Source organism: Bos grunniens, chromosome 11 (assembly GCF_055505025.1).
Source record: "Bos grunniens cultivar Pamir isolate PY7600 chromosome 11, Bosgru_T2T1.0, whole genome shotgun sequence".
NCBI classification, from domain to species: domain Eukaryota; kingdom Metazoa; phylum Chordata; class Mammalia; order Artiodactyla; family Bovidae; genus Bos; species Bos grunniens.
In genome coordinates, this window is record NC_141175.1 from 105,586,089 (window position 1) to 105,604,857 (window position 18,769).

At 51.3% G+C, this 18,769-nt stretch overlaps 1 protein-coding gene across 1 annotated transcript; it reads right to left on the minus strand.

Moving 5' to 3' along the window:
- Positions 1 to 3,793: 3,793 nt before the first annotated feature.
- On the minus strand, positions 3,794 to 18,064 carry LOC147363787 (myelin and lymphocyte protein-like). Its single transcript, XM_086328271.1, has 4 exons — positions 17,943 to 18,064; positions 8,392 to 8,559; positions 7,161 to 7,283; positions 3,794 to 4,392 (listed from the first exon to the last, which is right to left on the minus strand). Exons 1-4 carry the CDS (start codon positions 18,033 to 18,035, stop codon positions 4,297 to 4,299), a joined length of 480 nt encoding a protein of 159 aa, XP_086184397.1. The 5' UTR covers positions 18,036 to 18,064; the 3' UTR covers positions 3,794 to 4,296.
- Positions 18,065 to 18,769: the final 705 nt, after the last annotated feature.

An 18,769-nucleotide genomic window follows, 5' to 3' on the forward strand; every position in this document is an offset into this window, starting at 1 on the left:
AACACACAGTTAGAAAGCTGAGGAAAACATGCAGACTTAGTTCTTTTTGACTCCAGAAATTCTGTTTTTAGTAAACCTCTTTGTATCCATGTTTGGGTGGTTGCTGTAGGCATTATTAATAGCGCAGCAGTGAAGAATCTGCCACCCGTGCAGGAGCTGCAGGAGATACCACTTCAATCCCTGGGTCGGGAAGATCCCCTGGAGGAGGGCAGGACAGCCCACTCCAGTATTCTTGCCTGGAGAATCCCATGGCCAGAGGCGCCTGGCGGGCTACAGTCCATGGGGTGGCAAAGAGTTGGACAGGACTGAGGCGACTTAGCGCGCACACACTAGGTATGACCTTATATCACTTTACTGGTGGTGACTTTGTACTAGTTTGAGTGAAGTATACGAACCTTACCTGTCTTCAAATCCCTTTACCTCCCGTTTGTATAATTGTTTTAGAATTTCCTCTGCCTACACTGAGAACCACATAGACTCATTATACTTTTGCTTCAACCATCAAGCATAATATCAAAACTCAAGAAGAGGAAAAGCCCATTTTATTTACCCATGTTTTTGCTCTTTCATTCATTCTTTCCTGATATTCTGAGAGTCCTTTTGTCATTTTGAGTGGGGCAAAGCCAAGTTCCCCTCCTGTGTATCCCCTTTACTCACACGATGGCCACACTCCCCACACTTCTGACACCAGATGTGGGGGTGGAGTGGGGGAGTGTTTCCTTCCTGAGCAGTCCTCTGCAACACCAGCTGGATGTCCTACAATGTAACTCAGTTCTGACACTACCTACCTGGAGGTCACGTCAAGACTCCACTGGCTAAGGGCTCAGGCCCCCAGGACTGCCCCACCCCACTTCAGAGGCAGTTGCAAGTCTGGTTGTTACTAGGCTTCGGGCTGATAACTGTAAATCAAAAGTTGCTATGACTTTCTGCCTACCAGTTTGGTATAAAAGGATATGATTAAAGGGTACACATGAATTTCCAGATGGGAGAGGTGCAAAATTTTTTAATTTTCTTAAAGTCTAGTTTTATTTTTTATTGTCTGTATCTATGGCATTCTATTGGAGAAGGAAATGGCAACCCACTCCAGTATTCTTGCCTGGAGAATCCCAGGAACAGAGGAGCCTGGTGGGCTGCTGTCTGTGGGGTCACACAGAGTCGGACATGACTGAAGCAACTTAGCAGCAGTAGCAGCAGCAGGGCATTCTATATAAGAAATGAGTGTTAAATCCAGTGTCAGGAAGCTTTTGTCCTGTGTTTTCTTCAAAGTTTTACAAGGTTGGGTCTTATATTTAGGCCTTTGATATCTTTTGAGCAAATCCTCATGTTGTACACCTTAAGCTTCTCCAGTGTTACATGACAACTGGATCTTAGTAAAACTGGAGGGGACAAACGGAGGGCAGTAGGGCAGGAAGACAAGGGAGCAGCGGGCAGAGGGTGCCCAGCAGGCCCACAGCGAGTGCCAGCCCCAGCACCAACCCACTGGACACACTTGGCCAGTCTCATGCCCCCTGCAGCCTCCTGTTCTTCATCTGTAGTGTCCCCAACCCCTCCTAGGACTGCTGTCCCCTAGGGCAGGTGTGGGGCAGACTGAGGGTGCTTAGGCCTGGCTACTCAGGCTGGGTGGGACTTAGCTCTTTGTTCCATGAATTTAAAGACGCTAAGTTACCTTCTTCACAAAGCACCAGCTGGACCAGGGGGGCTTTGTTTTTGGGGGGCTGCAATATAGACCTTTGACTCTTGGTCACATACAGACATCAGGTTCTGACTCCTTTCTCAGGCCCAGGGAGGGTCTTAGGTCTTGGTTCCATGAACTTAAAAACACCCAAGTATACACCTTCTTCACAAAGCATCGGTTGAACAGGGGCCTTTGGCTTCGTGTGGTCTGCAACGTGGAGCTCGGTGGTTGCCTGAACGGGCCTGGCCTTGACTGCAGCTCAGAGCAGGCAGCCCTTTCAGGAAGTGCGCTGTGCCCAGGACCTGGACCCAGCCGCGTGGCCGCCTGCAGACTCCGCTGGTGGTCCAGGGCTGCCCCTGTGCCCGCTGTCACCACACCCCACCCCCCCATGTCCTCTGCCCACTGGCCTCAGGTCCACTACAAGGCCTTGTCTCACTGTCACTTCCTGAGAAGCCAGAGCACAGACCTTCGTGGGGACAGGTCTGGGCACCTGAGGGCAGGGAGTGACTACAGAGCTTCAGGGGCAGAGGAAGCCAGCCCCACCAGCTCCAGTTCTCACCAGCGAGTGCACCCGTCCCCCTGCCTGTGAAAGGACAGTCGTGGCTGTGTCCTGTGCCCAACTGGGAGGAGGACAGGAGGCTCTCTATATGGGAGCTGCCTGGCCCAAGGCCAGACCTCCAAAGGCGGCAGGCACGTCGTCACAGTGCAGATGTGGGGCCTCTGGGCAGTTGTGTTTCTGTCACAGTGCAGATGTGGGGCCTCTGGGCAGTTGTGTTTCTGTCACAGTGCAGATGTGGGGCCTCTGGGCAGTTGTGTTTGGGTTTTGGTGTGACCGACACTTTGGTCCAGGACAGGGCTACCAAGCAGACAACCTCTAAGGCATGTCCCACTGTCCTTGGGGAGGGCAACAAGTTCTGCCCCAGAGGAAGTTCCCTCCTGCTCAAGACCCAGAGGCAGAACTGAAGAACAGAGGCATGCTAGCCATGAGGGGCTTGGGGAGCAGACAGCACGCCGCACCTGGAGGTCCCAGCACAGAGCAGGTGCTCCGTCAACATCCAGTCTCTGTGGTCTGAGGACCTTTCTGCTATGGCCCAGCTTCTTACATGCCCTCTTCGCCAGGCCACATGGGTTTCCTGGGAGCACTGCACTTAGGGAGGACTGCCCACTGGCCAGAACTTATACCTGCAGACACTTCCTAAACAGTTGGATGCAGACAGAACTGAGCAATGAGATGCACCAGCAGGAAGACTGGACTAAGGTTTGTTGGGGGTAGGGAGGCGAGTGGTCTGGGTGAGGGAAAACAGGGAGGGCATCTTTTGAGGCTTCCCATCCTCATTACATCAAGTGCAAAGAGGATGCAAAGCAAATGCCAATGAAACTGCACGTTATAGAAATGACTCAGGATACGGGGAATGAGGAAGTCATGTCAGAGAATCTTCTGCAAAGCTTGGGACTAACGAGGCTTAGTGTTAGACAACTGGCAACTGAAAAGGGGGAAAGAGCATGTCACAGCTTCTTTATAAAGAGAATGAAACTTCAAAACCTTGAGAAAACTTGGAAATTCAACTAAGCCTGCAGTTTCTTTTTTTGTTGTTAGGGTTGAACATGAGCCTGTGTTAGCATCACTGGTACTTTATGAAAAAATGAGACTTCCTCGGTCAACACTTGGTTGCAAATTTTGTTAAACGTGACAAACTTCCTATCCTTTCTTTGTATTTAAAATATTCAGTATAAGCCCTGATCAAATCTTTTGCTCCTAATTTACTGCAACATTTTAAAAAATTATTTATTTGGCTGTGCTGGGTCTTAGTTGTGGCATGGGGGATCTGGTTACCTGACCAGGGATTGAAGCTGGGCCCCTGCATTGAGGGCGTGAAGTGTTAGTCACTGGACTACCGGGGAAGTCCCTCCTATAACATTTTAACTGAAGTTTTAAGTAGACTCAGTGAAAGTGGCCTTTCCTGGTACAGTTACTCTGGAATAACAAACAGCTGTCATCTGAACTGCCCTTTGATGCTGCTTCTGAGATTTGGTCTAAGCAAGGATTCCTTAGAAAGAAAGCTGACATGATGGTGTTGCCCACATGGGAGAAAAAAAAAAAAAATTACCCCATGAGAATATTGACCATAAAGGCACTTTATAAATTATTTGAAGAGTTTATCATGTTTCTTCCTGCACATCGGTAAATATTTGCTGGGAGAGTTTTATTCTCTATGACAACTAGAATATCCTTGAAGATGTAAGATTTCCTTGAAGACCTAGAAACATGCTGCAAGATGGATACTCAAAAGAGCCCATGGAAAATTGCAATCGATAGTAACAAAGACTCGGTCCAGAGACCAGTGGGGGATCCTTGTTTTGTGGTCTCTCAGATCACAGTCCCCACTTCCCACCCCACCACCCCCTTCAATAGGAAATGACCCTAGAAAGACTTCTCAACTCTTGGAGGCTAAAGGTAGCAAGCCCTTTACCCTGACACGAAGGTACCTGAACAGTCAACATAGCACCCACAAAGAAAGAGAATGTGGCTTTTTGTTTTCTTTTTCCACAATCGAGAGCAATTCTGCAGCCTCAAATGTTATGCTGGAAGGCAGCCTGATGAGTGACCATTGTCTGTGTTTTCAGGAATGTTCTCTGTTCCTGTAGGAAACCTTGCATCTGATTAAAGAAAACACGGCGTGGACCATGTACAGCAGCGTGACTATGATTGAAAACACCTGCAACCAAGAAAAATAACCGTTAATGGGGGTGCCTGGTGAGAGGGCAAGTCATGGGCCTTCCAAGCTGGGCTGGCCGCTTGCATGACACTTGGCCCTGAAGTTTGTGGACTGCCATTGTTTCCCATCACTCACACAGTCATCCTTCCTTTCAGAGCCCAGGCGTAGCCCAGAATGCTCTAGGCACTGACTCCAGGTGACCTATTGCATCTCCTGACCTTGGCATGCAAAGTCAACCACTGCCATCACACATCTCCATTTGGTGCCACCCAGTTGGAAATGAGGGCCCTCAGAGACCCCTCCAAAGATACTTGCAGCAAATGTCCCCTGCTCTTCATGGAAAGCTTCCTTCCTGCACACCAGGATGACCGGAGTCCACCAGCTTTGATTCCAGCAGCCTTGGCTCAGAGAATACGACTGCATGGGTTTGCTGGCTCTGGTTAAGGTCTCATTGCTGCCTAGACATCCTCAGACCCCCACCAGAATTTTACGCTAAGATCCTGAATTTCACAAGCATAGGCCAGGAAGCCAGGACACAGGAAGTGAGGGACTGGCATTGGGAGGAGGAATTTTGAGCCTTTGCTGAAAGGAGGGGGCTTACTGAGAAAGCTGCTGGGAGCAGAGGCTGAGAAATGTGGCAAATGGTCACACTGTGCCTGGTCAAGGCCCTGGCTTGCCACGTTCTCACCTGGGCACTGTCTATCCTCTCACCCAGCTCGGAGTGGCTGGCCCCAAGGGCTGCCTGCCCACAAGCAAACATCTGCATCTGGCTTGGCTTTGGGTGTGGGGTCAAGAGTTTCCAGCTCCTGGGGTTGAGATGAGGGAGGTACCTGTGGTTTCTCTACTGTGGGGGGTGTAGAAACAGTCATCTGAAGGTGACGGAGGAGGCGGATGACCCTCCCAAGGGGAGGGAGAGCAGCCCAGGCGCTGCCTTGCTGTAGTTGGGCGCCATCTTGGGAGATGAACTAACATGGGCGAGGCTCCCACTCTGTGGGACAGTTGAGGGGGTCCCAGGGACCATGAGAGGGCCCTGCTTATGGAACTGGGAGCGGCTGGGAGCTGAGGGGAGTGTGTAGCTTCCCCAGGGAAGGGAACAGGCCCCTGGAGGCTAGCAGACAGGCTTAGAGGCCCTCTCCCCGAGACCCCTGCCTCTGGGAGCAGGAAGGGCACCCGCACTAACCCCCTTCCCAGAGCCCAGCGGCGCCCACCCCGTGGGTTTTATTTCAACCTCTGTTCTGTTGTTCACTTGGTGGTGTCCAACTCTGTGATCCCATCGACTGCAGTACGCCAGGCTTCCTTGTCCTTCTGCATCTCCTGTTTGCTCAAGTTCATGTCCACTGAGTCAGTGATGCTATCTAACTATCCCATCCTCTGCTGCCCTCTGATCTACCCTTCCCAAAAGGTGTGAGGAGACACGGCTTTGGCACCTGGGATGGTCATGTTGTGGTCTGTCATCACATTCGACCTCAGGATTTCCTAGAAATCTAAGTAAGGAGTAATGTTTCTTCAACTTTTTCTTGCTTTTTAAACAATGTTCATGGTTAGAAATACATCTGATATGAATTAGCACCCTGATGCAAGCCTATACAAGCACAACTCTGGAAAAGAGTTCTAGGAAACAATACGTTCTCATTCCCTGCCATTCTTTTTTTTTTTTTTTAATGTATGTATTTTTAATTGGAGGGTAATTGCTTTACAATATTGTGTTGGTTTCTGCCATACATCAACATGAATCAGCTGTAGGTTATACTTATGTCCCCTCTCTCTTGAACTCCTGGTCATTCTGATCCATTTCAGCAACGAGGAAATTAGGTCATGAATTCACAGCCCACTAAGGGGTCTTGTCCCCACAGTGGGAGGATGTTCCTTTTAGAGCTTAGGGACCTGCAGTCTCACCCCATCTATTCTAATGGGGTGAGGGAGGTTCCAGCCCCTGTTCTACCCATTGCTACCTGGGAAGCCTTGGGAGGAAGTGGTTTAATAGCTCGCTCATCCTCCAGGGAAACAAAAAGGATTGCTGTCTCATTTTATAGGTGAGCAAACTGAGGCTCAGAAGGTGCAAGAGACTTGCAGAAAGAATGAGTGTGAAGTTCACACCCTCTTACTGCACAGGTTCTCAGAGCTGCCAGGAAGGAGACGCCGTGGACAAGAGACAAAGGTCTAATCCCAGAAGCAAACACCCACAGCTGGAGGTCTGGACATGCTGTGCCTGGAGGGGCCTCCCCGCAGCCCCAGAGCCAGGGCCTGGGAGACACTGGCCACTCAGTTTCCCATCCCTGGTCTCAACACTGCCCCCGCCCTGACCGTGAGCTTCCCTGGAAGACCCTCAGGGACAGCCTGGAACCCAGGTGGGCAGACTCTCTGCTCACAGTTGTGCTAAGACTGCGGGTAACAGAGTAGTTGGCCTGGACCCCACCTGCATCCTCGGGCTGCTGTGAGGGGAAAATGATTGTTCACAGGAGCTCCGACAGTGCCAGACCCTCATGGTCGCGCCGCCTCCCACATCTGCCCCCTCAAAGCCCACCCAGGCTCAGACACCTGGCCAGCCCGGGCCTGGGCACTGCAGAACTGACTGTGCCCGAGAGGGTCTGGGCGCATCAGTTCCCTCGTCTGGGGCTTTGTTTTTGCAGAAATGAGGAGGAAAGTTTACTTGGTTGAGAATTAAGCAAACTAAGAACCACCAGGGAGGACTCAGGAGCCCTTCTGCTCAGAACCCCCGTCAGTGGGCAGCGGGGGCTGTGAACACTGAGGCTGAACCGAGGACTCACCACAGCGGAGATGTTTTCACTGTAATGTTTGTGTATGTCGTCTTGCAGGCCGATAGTGACCAGAGTTTCCAGGGCAGAGGCGCTGAAGTAGAACAGGGCGGCGAGGCAATGGTAGGCTGTGTCCTGCAGGTCAGAAAGGGCCATCAGAGAGATGGGGTGCCAGTGGTGACGTGGGCGGCTATGGTCCTGGGGGGCCCCTGAGCCCACCTGTCCCTGCCTGGCCAGGCCCCTGTGTTACCCTCCGTGGTTTCCTTTTACCCCTTCCCCGCCCAACCTCCGCTCTACCCCCACCCCCTCCTCACAAGGACTGATTCACTAACCAGGGCTGCTCCTCGGTTTGGGAGCAGAGAAAGGACTTTAAAGGAGGAGGGACTTTCACTTGAGATGAGATCTAGTAAGGGCTGGGAGAGGGCCTCTTGGATTGTTGGAAATCGGTTTTGGACATGAGAGGTGTCATGCACGGTCACAGCCCGGAGTTCAGATGTGGTCTTGGTGCCAGTGCAGAGTGAAAAGGTTAGGCCGTGTCCGTGGTTTTGTTGTTCATTTTGGGGGGTAGTCTAGTGGGGCTCCAGGTATAGTTAAAAGGAAAAAAGTACTAGAACGGGCTTTGAGTAGTTGTGAATGGAGGGGGTTTCTGAAGTCTAGGCTGGAGGCCTTTGGAGAGTAAGAGGCCTGGCTGACGGCCCCACCCCGTCCAGGGGAGGGCAGGGCAGGTGGCCCAGGCGTCATTTCCCCCCTTCACGGGTCTCAAGGCAGAATTCACGCGGAAGGGAGATCACAGGCCATCTCTTCCCCTGCCAGGCTCCTCTCTGGTGACCCCGCGTTAGAGGCGGGGACGGGAGCCGGGCAGTGAGCATGCCTCACACCGGGCAGCAGGGCCCACCCCCGGCGCCCCAGCCCCTCCCCGGAGGCGAAAGCCAGTCCTGCGGGTGGTGGGAGAGGCCGACCGACCCCTGGCAGGTGCAGGAGGGACAGGGAGGGATGCTGGGCTGCTGGTTTCCAGGAAAGGGGTGATCACAGAGGAGAAGGCAGAGCAGCCCCCAGAAAACCAGGCAGGGACAGCGTCAGTCAGCCTCCTGCCGCGGGACCCCTGGGCTGCTGTCGCCACTTGGCCTTGGAGGGCGCGCGGGAGACACCCACAGGGCTCCTCACCCAGCACTGGGAAAGCCCACCTCCCAGGGGACAGTGCCCATCACTACCCCCTGCCCCAGACACGCAGGGCTGGACTCACCAGGGTGATCCAGAAATTCCAGTTCTTATGGGCACCAACAATGTAGAGGAAGAGCAGGAGAGTGGTGACTATGAAGCAGGACACAGACACGAACAGGACCCAGCCCTGGACCAGGGGGACGGGCACCTGTGTCAAGAGGATGAGAATCCATACCAGCCCCCCAAAGGCCTGCAGAGGGAGGGAGACAAGGGTGACGATCAGACCAGGACGGCCCAGGCCCAGCGGTCACACTGGCGAGCCGGGGCTCTTCACAAATGTTAACTCGGTTAATCCTCATACTGAACCATTTGTGAGATGGGCAAACTGAGTCATATACTAGGTAAAAATTTGTTAGCACTAGAAAGGATTTATGCCATCCAGTTTTATCATTAGAAGAGCTATTTCTGAGGTTATATCCTTCCTAATTTTTGGATGGCAGAAAGCAAAGAGGAACTAAAGAGCCTCTTGATGAAGGGAAAAGAGGAGAGTGAAAAAGCTGGCTTAAAACTCAGCATTCAAAAAACTAAGATCATGGCATCCGGTCCCATCACTTCATGGCAAATAGATGGGGAAACAGTGGAAACCGTTGTAGATTTTGTTTCCTTGGGCTCCAAAATCCCATGACTGTGGCCGTGAAATTGAAAGCTGCTTGCTCCTTGGAAGAAAAATTATGACAAACCTGGACAGCGCATTGAAAAGCAGAGACATCACTTTGCTGACAAAGGCCCATATAGTCAAAGCTATGGTTTTCCCAGTCGTCATGTACAGATGTGAGAGCTGGACCATAAAGAAGGCTGAGTGCCAAACAGTTGATGCTTTTGAATTGTGGTGCTGGAGAATACTCTTGAGAATCTCTTGGACTGCAATGAGATCAAACCAGTCAATCCTAAAGGAAATCAGCCCTGAATACTCACTGGAACTGGACTGATGCTGAAGCACTAATATTTTAGCTGCTGCTGCTGCTGCTACTAAGTCGCTTCAGTCGTGTCTGACTCTGTGTGACCCCATAGACGGCAGCCCACCAGGCTCCCCCGTCCCTGGGATTCTCCAGGCAAGAACACTGGAGTGGGTTGCCATTTCCTTCTCCAATGCATGAAACTGAAGTCACTCAGTCGTGTCGGACTCTTCACGACCCCATGGACTGCAGCCTACCTGATGCAAAGAGCTAACTCATTGGAAAAGACCCTGATTCTGGAAAGATTGAAGGCAGGAGGAGAAGAGGATGACAGAGGATGAGATGGTTGGATGGCATCATTGACTCAACGGACGTGAGTTTGAGCAAACTCTGGGAGATGGTGAAGGACAGGGAAACCTGGCGTGTCGCACTCCATAGGGTCACAGAATCGGACATGACCGAGCAACTGAATTACAGCAAGTATTTTTGATATAAAAATATCCTTTCTTTTATAAAATGGTAGGGACTAGTTGATCCTTTTGGTCTTTACTTTGCAAAATGAATTAGCTACACTATGTTATTAGCATTAAAAAAAATTGGCCCCTAAATGACCAAGTCCAGGAAGCACTCTATCTACTGGAGGTGTGGCAGGAGTGGGAAGGACCCAAGAGGGCCTGGTCTTGGATGACCTAGGGCAGGCATGAGAGAAGTGCTCTTTTCCTTGTCGTTATCCAGAAGACACTCTGCTTGGTGTCCTCAGGGTCAGGGAGTTCCAGGAGCGTAAGGACAGATGTAGAGGTCATGACCTCAGATCCTCAAAGCCAAGGGCTTGTAGACAGGCTTGCCCTCGTTTGGATGGACCTTCTTCCCTCCCTGTGCCCACTGGCTTTACCCAGCAGGATACAGAGATCGAATAAGGAGGTTTCATGAAAAATATGAATGTCAGCCATAAGAGACAAAAAAAAAAAAAAAATCCTTAGACGCTTAGATCAGACAGGAGTGGGTTCTGTGCAAGAAAAACAGATCTGATGGGAGGCACCCAGGGGGCCGGCAGCGCGGCAAGCTCACAGCAGTGCGCGTGCAGCAGTGAGCAGAGCGCCTCAGCCAACAGCGCTGCTCTGCAGGGCCTCAGGCTGTCTCTTTGGGAAGGGTGTGGGTGTCAGTTTTACCCTTCTTCCCTTGTGGTCGAGGATTCTCTTCTGATTCATACACATTGGCCAGGTAGGAGATAAATGCCAGTCCCTTTCCTGTGGACGCATCCTGAGAACTAGTGTCTCAGGGAGCCCAGTGTGTGCCAGGGACATGGGCAGAGTCATGCATCAGACAGGGGGCAGACCCCAAGACTGGCCTGCAGTACAGGAAAGGTGCTCTCAGAGTGGGCTTCCAGGTCAGCTGGGTATGAAGGACTTAGCCGCACGGGCACCCACACCGGGGCACCGTGAATGGAGACCACTGAGGGGCTGGTCTGTCTTAGGGAAGAGTCCTAAGACGTAAGAGTGGTTGGGTGGTCCCCTTCTGGCCAGGTCCCTCGACCCACAGTGTCTGGCTTATCAGCAGGCAACTGGAGGGCATGATGGAGGCTCTGGGAGACTGCCTGCGGGCAAGGTTTAGTGCCAGCAGGTGCCCTCGCCCTGAAACAGGGCCCTGCCAGACGCTGATAAACTGACACGATGACAAATCATGTTTGAAAAGTTTAACCAGGCCCCGTGGCAACTGCTCCTCTGCCTTCTGGCAGATACGGCAATTTGCTACTAATACACGCTCAGAATTCACAAAGCTTTCCCCAGGGTCCTGGCACCGTGCTGGTGCCACCCGAAGGCACAAGACAGGAGGGGCAGCCACAGCATCCTCTTCTCCTTGGTCACCCCCCGTGGTCAGGCTGGCCAGAGCGGCTCCTGGCAGAGGACATGCCCACTTCTGCCCTCCGTTTCCCCTCTTTGGGGAGGAGAGTCTGTGGGACGCCCTACTGAGATAGGTTATCTGTGTGGTACTTGACCCAGAGACAAGTTGAATGTTCCCTCAACAGCCTCACCCGCCCCCGAATCTACTCAGCGTCCTGCCTGAGAAGGGCATCTAAAGAAAAGGTGGTGTGGGTCACCCATACCGCCCCTGCCCCTGCCCGCTTGCCCCCTTTCAGCACACACTAGCCAGGTGATCTCAGACCATGCATTTGAGGCGTTACTAAATTAATCATTGCACCTGATTGCTACCGAGCAGTAACTGTGTGCATCACTCGTCTTAAGAGCTTTGTGTATATGACATTCACTTATTCCTCACAGCATCCCACAGGTTTATACTGTCGTGTCCCCATTTTATTGATGTGAAAACTGAGGCACAGTTGCCCGCTCACATCCCCACAGCTGCTAAGTGCCGGCTTCAACAGGCTGGCTGTGGAGCCCAGGTCAGGACCTCTGTGTGTGTGTGTGACAGTTACACAAGCTGACGCAAGAGCAGTTCACCATGACACTGCCCTCGTATGTAGGGTCGGCTTTAGAAGTGGCCAGGAGAAGAGTCACGCTGGTGGAGAGGAGCCTGCCCCACGAGAGGAGCCTTGCTCCTGCTGCCAGCTGTCCTTCGGCCCTGGGGCTGGTGAACTGCAGCGGAAGTGCCCCTCCCCCACCCTCCCCAGGTTCAGCATGCTCTGTTCTGTGACCCCACTTCTGGCAACAGCTGTGTGGTGTGTGTGGCTCAGAGAGATGGGCTTACACCACCGGGTCGTGCCTGTCTCCCTCTTCCTGTGACGGCCCTGCAGCCTTCAGAGGTCAGGAGCTCCAGGGTAGGGGTGCAGGCCGGGGGAGAGCTGCCATGCCTCACCCAAGATACCACTCTTCCCTGCTCCTGGGTAGTTTCCTGGTCTTGCAGGGGGAGTGGTGTCCACCCTGCTGACCTGGAGGCTGAAGGTCTGGCATCTGCAACTCCCAGCCTATTGGGAGGTCAGGTATGGGAATATGGACTGGGAGTAAGCAACAACTCACTGGACCACAGATTTAAAAAATGGATCAAGCCTTTCAGACCCGTTGGACTAGCAGAAAATTACAAAGTCTGACTCTGCCAAGTGAGGCAAGGTCTGGGAACAATGGAGACTTTGATAAGCTGCTGGTGGGAGTCAGGACGGTTATACAATATGGGAACCTTCTTTCTAAAAGAATGCAAAGCAAGCCAGAGTCCTGGAAACAGTCTGCGCAAGCAGGGGTCCTGAGCTTAATTAATATTTATTAGCTTCCTGGTAACTCCACTCCTGGGCTGTGTAAGGGGGAATAACCCTTTTGGACAGTGATGTGCTAACATCTGGGAATAGGAGGACGTGCAACCCCTATGACCCAGTGTGTGTGTTCCTGAAAGAAATTCCCAACATACAAGTAAAGGGAATACATGAATGTTCTTTGGCAGTGCCGTCTGCAGTATCAAAATGAAGCAGATTGGAAATCGCCCAAATGCCCATCAACAGAAGATGGATAAAGAGTGTCAACATGTATAAACCTCAGAATAAGGCTGCATGAAAAGCCTGTTGCAGAAGGATATGTACAGGGCAACAAAACTTTCATAAAGTGAGAAAACATAAACCCACACCACGTGTAGTCAGAGGTAGTTAGGGGTGCAGTCAAGTTTTAACCTTGAACACACATTCAGCCCAGGGGTGGTTCTGTAGCTGGAAGAAGAGACAGTAATAAGCAGAGTATCCAGGGGGCTTACATGTCGTCTGAAAGTTCTATTTCCTTAATACTGAGAGGAACATTAAGATTTGACAAAACTGAGCGATAATTACAAGGGTTTTCATTAAAGTATTATACATAGTATAGTGTCCATCACTAGGTCGTGTCCGACTCTTTGCAGCCCCACGGACAGCAGCCCGCCAGGCTTCTCTTTCCATGGAATTCTCCAGGCAAGAATACTGGAGTGGGTTACCATTTCCTTCTCCAAAATTATTATATATACTTTTCTATAATATTTGAAATAGTTCTTAATTTTAAGAAGCTGAAGTGGAGGGACTTCCCTGGTGGCTCAGTGGTAAAGAACCACCTGCCAATACAGGAGAGGCAGGTTTGATCCCTGGTCTGGGAAGATCCCTCGTGGCTCGGAGCACTTAAGTCCGTGGGCCACTTCTGAGCCTGTGCTCTGGAGCCCATGTGGCTGAGGCCCGTGTGCCCTCGAGCCTGAGCGCTGCGAGAAGAGAAGTCACTGTGACGAGGCGCCCACACACCACAGTGGGAGTCAGCCCACTCCTATAACTAGAGAGAAGCCCGCACAGCAACGATGGCCCAGCACAGCCCAAATAAATAAATTATTCTTCTTATTATTTTTAGATTCACTTTATATTTATTTATTTTTTTTGGAGGCTAATTACAATATTGTATCGGTTTTGCCATACACTGACATGAATCCGCCATGGGTATACATGTGTTCCCCATCCTGAATCCCCCTCCCTCCTCCCTCCCCATCCCATCCCTCTGGGTTATCCCAGTGCACCAGCGCCGAGCACCCTGTCTCATGCATCGAACCTGGAAAAAACAAACTGACGTGGAATTGGCACAACAGGAAGTGAACCGTTTCACCTTGACCAGTTCGGTGCTTTTAATGCATTCAGGACGTTGTGCAGTCCACCATCTCTAACTCCAAAACACTGTATCACCCCAAAAGGAAGCACCATGCCCAGTGAACCGCTCCCTGTTTCACTCTCTTCTCAGGCCCTAGTAAACCACTGGTTCGTGTTCTGTGTCCATAACCTTATCTCTTCTGTGCCTTTCATATAAATGGGGTCCTACACCACGTGACCTTTTGTGTCTGGCTTCTCAGCACAGCGGTTTCACACTCATTAACTCTATAGTATGGATCGGTGCTCCATTCCTTTCTAAGGCTGAGTAATAGTCCATTGCACGGAAGGTCACAATTTCTTTATTAATTCACCCACTGATGGGACATTTGGGCTATTTCTCCCTGTTAATTACTGTGAATGGAGCTGCTATAAACATGCATGTTTATGTACCTATTCAGGTCTCTGTATTCAATTCTTTTGGTCATAAATCTAGGAATTGCTGGGTCATGTGGTAATTACTATTATGTTTTAAAAATTTTAATTAAAAATTTTAATTTTATCTTGGAGGATGGGTGATTAACAAAGTTGTGTTCGTTTCGAGTGCACAGCAAAGTGATTCATCTGTACATACACACACACCTATTCTTTCTCAAACTCTTTTCCAATTTAGGTTATTAAGTAATATTGAGCAGAGTCTCCTGTGCTATACAGTAGGTCCTTGTTGGTTATCTGTTTACAACATAGCAGCGTGTACCTGTCAATCCCAAACTTCCAATCTATCCCTGCCCCCCACCCTTCCCCCGGGTAGCCGTTAATTTATTCTCTGTGAGTCTGTTTCTGTTATAAATAAGTTCACTTGTATAATTTTTAAAAGATTTGCATATAAGCAATTTCATATGATGTCTGACTTATTTCATAGTATGATCATCTCCAGGCCCACTGATGTTGCTCCAACTGGCATTATTTCATTCTTTTAAATGGCTGAGTAATATTCCATTGCATGTATGTGCCACATATTCTTTATCTATTCATCTGTCAATAGACATTTAGATTGCTTTCATTTCTTGGCTATTTTAAACTGTGCTGCAAAGAACACTGGGGTGGATATTTCCTTTCAGACCATGTTTTTCTCCAGATATATGCCCAGGAGTGGGATTGCAGTATCATACGGTAGCTTTATTTTAGTTTTTTAAGGAATTTCCATACTACCGTTCTCTACAGTGGTTGTACCAATTTACATTTGCACCAACAGTGTAGGAGGTGTTTCCTTCTCTCCACACCCTCTCCATTATTGTCGTAGATTTTTGTGATGATGGCTGGTAATTATTTCTGAGGAATTACCAAACTGTATTTCATAGCAGGTGAACAAATTTACATTCCCACCAGCAATGTCTGCTAAGTTGCTTCAGTCGTGTCCGACTCTGTGTGACCCCATAGACAGCAGCCCACCAGGTTCCCCCGTCCCTGGGATTCTCTAGGCAAGAACACTGGAGTGGGTTGCCATTTCCTTCTCCAATACCAGCAATGTCTGAGGGTCCCAATTTCTCCACATCCTAGCCAGTACTTATTTTCCAGTTTTTTGATAACAGTAGTCCTAATTTCACGTGAAGTAGAGCTCATTGTGTTTTTAAGATAGTTTACTTATTTATTTTCTTTTCATTGCTGTGCAGGCTTTTCTCTAGCTGCGGAGCGCGGCTCCTCTCTGGTTGCAGTGCGCGGGCTTCTCACTGCAGTGGCTTCTCTAGGTGAGGAGCACAGGCTCCACGGCCTGCAGGCTCAGTAGCTGTCCCACACCGGGTCAGTAGTCACTGTGGCTTTGATTTCATTTTCCTAGTGATTAATGATGATGGGTATCTTTCCACGTGCTTATTGACCATTTGCATGTCTTCTTTGGAGTACTGTGCATTCAAGTCCTTTGTCCATTTTCTTAATTGGGTTGTATATGTTTTGTTGTTGAAACAGTTCATAATTTAAAAAACATAAACATCCCTCCCAGATTGGCCAGCTCCTTCTTAGGCCCTTTAGTTCTCTACTCTTTCCACACATCAAAACACGTACAGCTTTGTATGTGTACAACTTGTACAGATGAAAATATAAAGAACGGGCATCTGCTTTCTTTTCTGCGCTCCCAGGCACCCTATGAGCCCATCCCCAATTCAAGGAGGAAGTAAAAAATTTAGGATGACACTGAGGCACCAGGGCCCTCTGGAAGTGGGAGGGGTGTGATCCGGTAAGCAGGGGTTAATGGGGTAGAGAAACAAATGACTTCTAAGACAGGTGTGAGAGAGGTATTTGGGGCAAAGGAGACATTTTTCTTAGAAGCCGCTACTATCTGCAGGCATCAAAATGATGCATTTCAGGTAGTCCATAGATCTGAGATTTCCTACACCTGGTTTTCTACTTTTGTTGATTTAGGGGGATCCTCCTCATCACCCAGGACTCCCCCCAGCAGGCTGGGCTCATCCTTCACTCTGGCACTCCATCCACTAAGCTGTGATGACAGAGGAGGCAGAGGGCGCTGGGAGGCTGTCCCTTCTGTGGCGCCAGGATCCCCCTACCCCCAGCACACACGCCTGCTGCCACCTGAGCCAGACCTTGTCTGCGCAAGAGGAGGAGGGTGCACCAGAGTCTCCTGCATGAAGCCCAACTAACACACTCTCTCGTGACTCTTGTTATAATGCTCCCCAAACAGTTACAAAGGCAGAGCAAGCCACTCATCAGGGCAACCTACGAGACACTAGCAAGTCCTTTTGTTGCTTAAAAAATCTCTCTGCCCCACCACACCTCACTTTTAGCCAGCATCTCTTTTGGTCACAAAACTTGCCTTTGTAAATACAGTAGGCTCTGAAGGAACTACTCATTCACTACTTATTCCCTGGTCTTAGGTTCTACAGGATCATTTCCAGAAACCCAGCCTTGAGCAAACACAGGCTCAGTGCTGACTGGAAGCAGAGATGAGTGGTCTGGGAAGGAACATTCTAGTGGATGCCAGTCCTTTCCACTCGGGGCCCGAGTGTCCCCACCTACAAATGGTGTGGCTAGGTCCAGAGGTGTCCAGGGCTTCTCCTAGATGTCAGCTCCTCCACAGGGGTGCGACCAGGCTACCTTGACCCCTTCTGCCATCTCCCCCAACCCTCCAGGGAAGACAGAACCTGCTCCCTTTGCTGTTCACATCTCCTTGACAATCAGGAGACAAGAAGCTGGGGTCCCGTTTCTAAACAGGTCTGGACGTTTTCTTTTCCAACGGACTCTCCAGGCGGCCATTTATGCGGTGGGGCTGCAGGGAAATGAGTCTCGCGGCTTCTGGCGTTAAAGCCACAGAAGGAATACAGCCTGCCTGCCACCCCTCCACCGCCTTTAGGCCAGGCCCTGGGAAGTTTAGCCTGAGTCCCACAGGGAGCACTTCACAGGAGCCCAGAGGAAGAAGCGCTTTCCCGCAGCCTCGGGTTGAGGCTGTGCGGCTCCAGTGTAAGGAAGGACCAACTGCAGGGGAAGGAGTCCTTGGATGCTCAAGGTCAGCCAAGTCAGGGCCCGGCTCTCACAGGCCCCTCTCCCTCCCTCCATCCTTCACACTGGGTACAATGACTGTGGCGAGCAAACGACGGCTGGTTTTATCATTTCCAGATTGCCAAAATTTCGTTCACTCTCCAGAAACGTCCAAGAGAAAATAATCCGGATTCGGTTCCTCCTGCAACACCAACCCTATCTCCACACCGCTTTCGGTAATACTTAATCTTTCTTTTGCCGATTTTTATATTTTTAAAACAAATTCCTGACCATGGAGAGAGCTGGGCGCCTCTACAAGGACGTCGATCGCCAAGAAGCCCATGGGAAGCAAGTTAGGAGCGCAGCTTTGGTACCGGCGCGCTGCCGGTGGAACCCGGCCAGCTTCCGACCACTGAGCCCTGTGAGTTTGGTTTCTCCACCTAAGCCCCGGTGACGGTCTCCCCGTCGTCGCGGGCTAGAAGGGGCCAGAAGACTGCATGTGGCGGGTGGGGAAGAGACAGTCCTCACCCTCCTTCTCTACCCCACCCAGTGCTCCCGGACCAGGGCCGCTCCGGGACGGGCGGGCGGGGAGAGCGCGCGCGGCACTGCCCATCCCATCCCGTCCCAGCCCGCCCTCCCTGGTCCTCAGCGACTCACAAACTCGAAGATGAAGAGCAGGTCGGGGAAGGTGGTGAAGACCGCGGAACCCCTGGGCAGCCTGCGGCCGCCCGAAGCCGTTCCGGTGGCCATGCAGACGCGCGGGTGTCCGCCTCGGAATCAGAGGCGCGCGTCTCTGGCTCCGCGCTGACCGAGCACTTGCTCGGGGAGGCCGGTGAGCCGGATGCACCCGCGAGGGTTGAGGCCGGGATTTCCGGGCCAAGAAAAGAGGAGCCCCAGGCCGCTGCCTGCGGGGCCCTGCCACCGCCCTAGACCGTCGGGCTTCGCCCTGAACCACCCGGGAGTAGGGGCGGGGACTTGGCTTCTGCGTCCCAGGTCTGCGCTCCACCTCCAAACCCGAGCCTAACAAAACCACTTCGGCTAGGCGCTTCGCACGCTTTGGGTCTTAGCAAGTGATGATCACCATCCCTTAAGAATGATCTCTGTCAAAAACCAGCACTCAGAACTCCTTGTCTTCGCACTCCTCCGGTCACCATTGCTCCAGCTGTTCTTAAGGTGGACTTCTTTCGTCTTTCTGCTGGGTGAGTTAGTATTTGTGACCTCTGGTTCCAGGCTCCAGGAGGGGCCAGTTCCCAGTCCTGCCCACGGCTGCAGGGACGGTGCTGAGACTCGCTCTGGCTTCCCATCCCCTTTCCCTGAGCCGTAGGAGCCAGCAATGGGGACCCTGCCCCCGTGGTCCCCGCACTCCGAGCTGGAGCTGCTGGGCAATGGATTAAGGGCAGTCACAGCGGCCTTGAACCTTTGAGCGGGGAGGGAGCCAGCACTGCTCAGTGCTTGCTAAGTGCCTAGCACCCCATAGGTTCTTT

Excerpts from the sequence above, each read along its gene's own strand:
- LOC147363787 (XM_086328271.1), bottom strand. The coding sequence starts at position 18,035 with ATGGCCACCGGAACGGCTTCGGGCGGCCGCAGGCTGCCCAGGGGTTCC. Across the intron at positions 7,284-8,391 it reads GGAATTTCTGGATCACCCTG|GACACAGCCTACCATTGCCT; the intron begins GTGAGTCCAGCC and ends TCTGACCTGCAG. Across the intron at positions 4,393-7,160 it reads GTGAAAACATCTCCGCTGTG|GTGTTTTCAATCATAGTCAC; the intron begins GTGAGTCCTCGG and ends TCTTGGTTGCAG.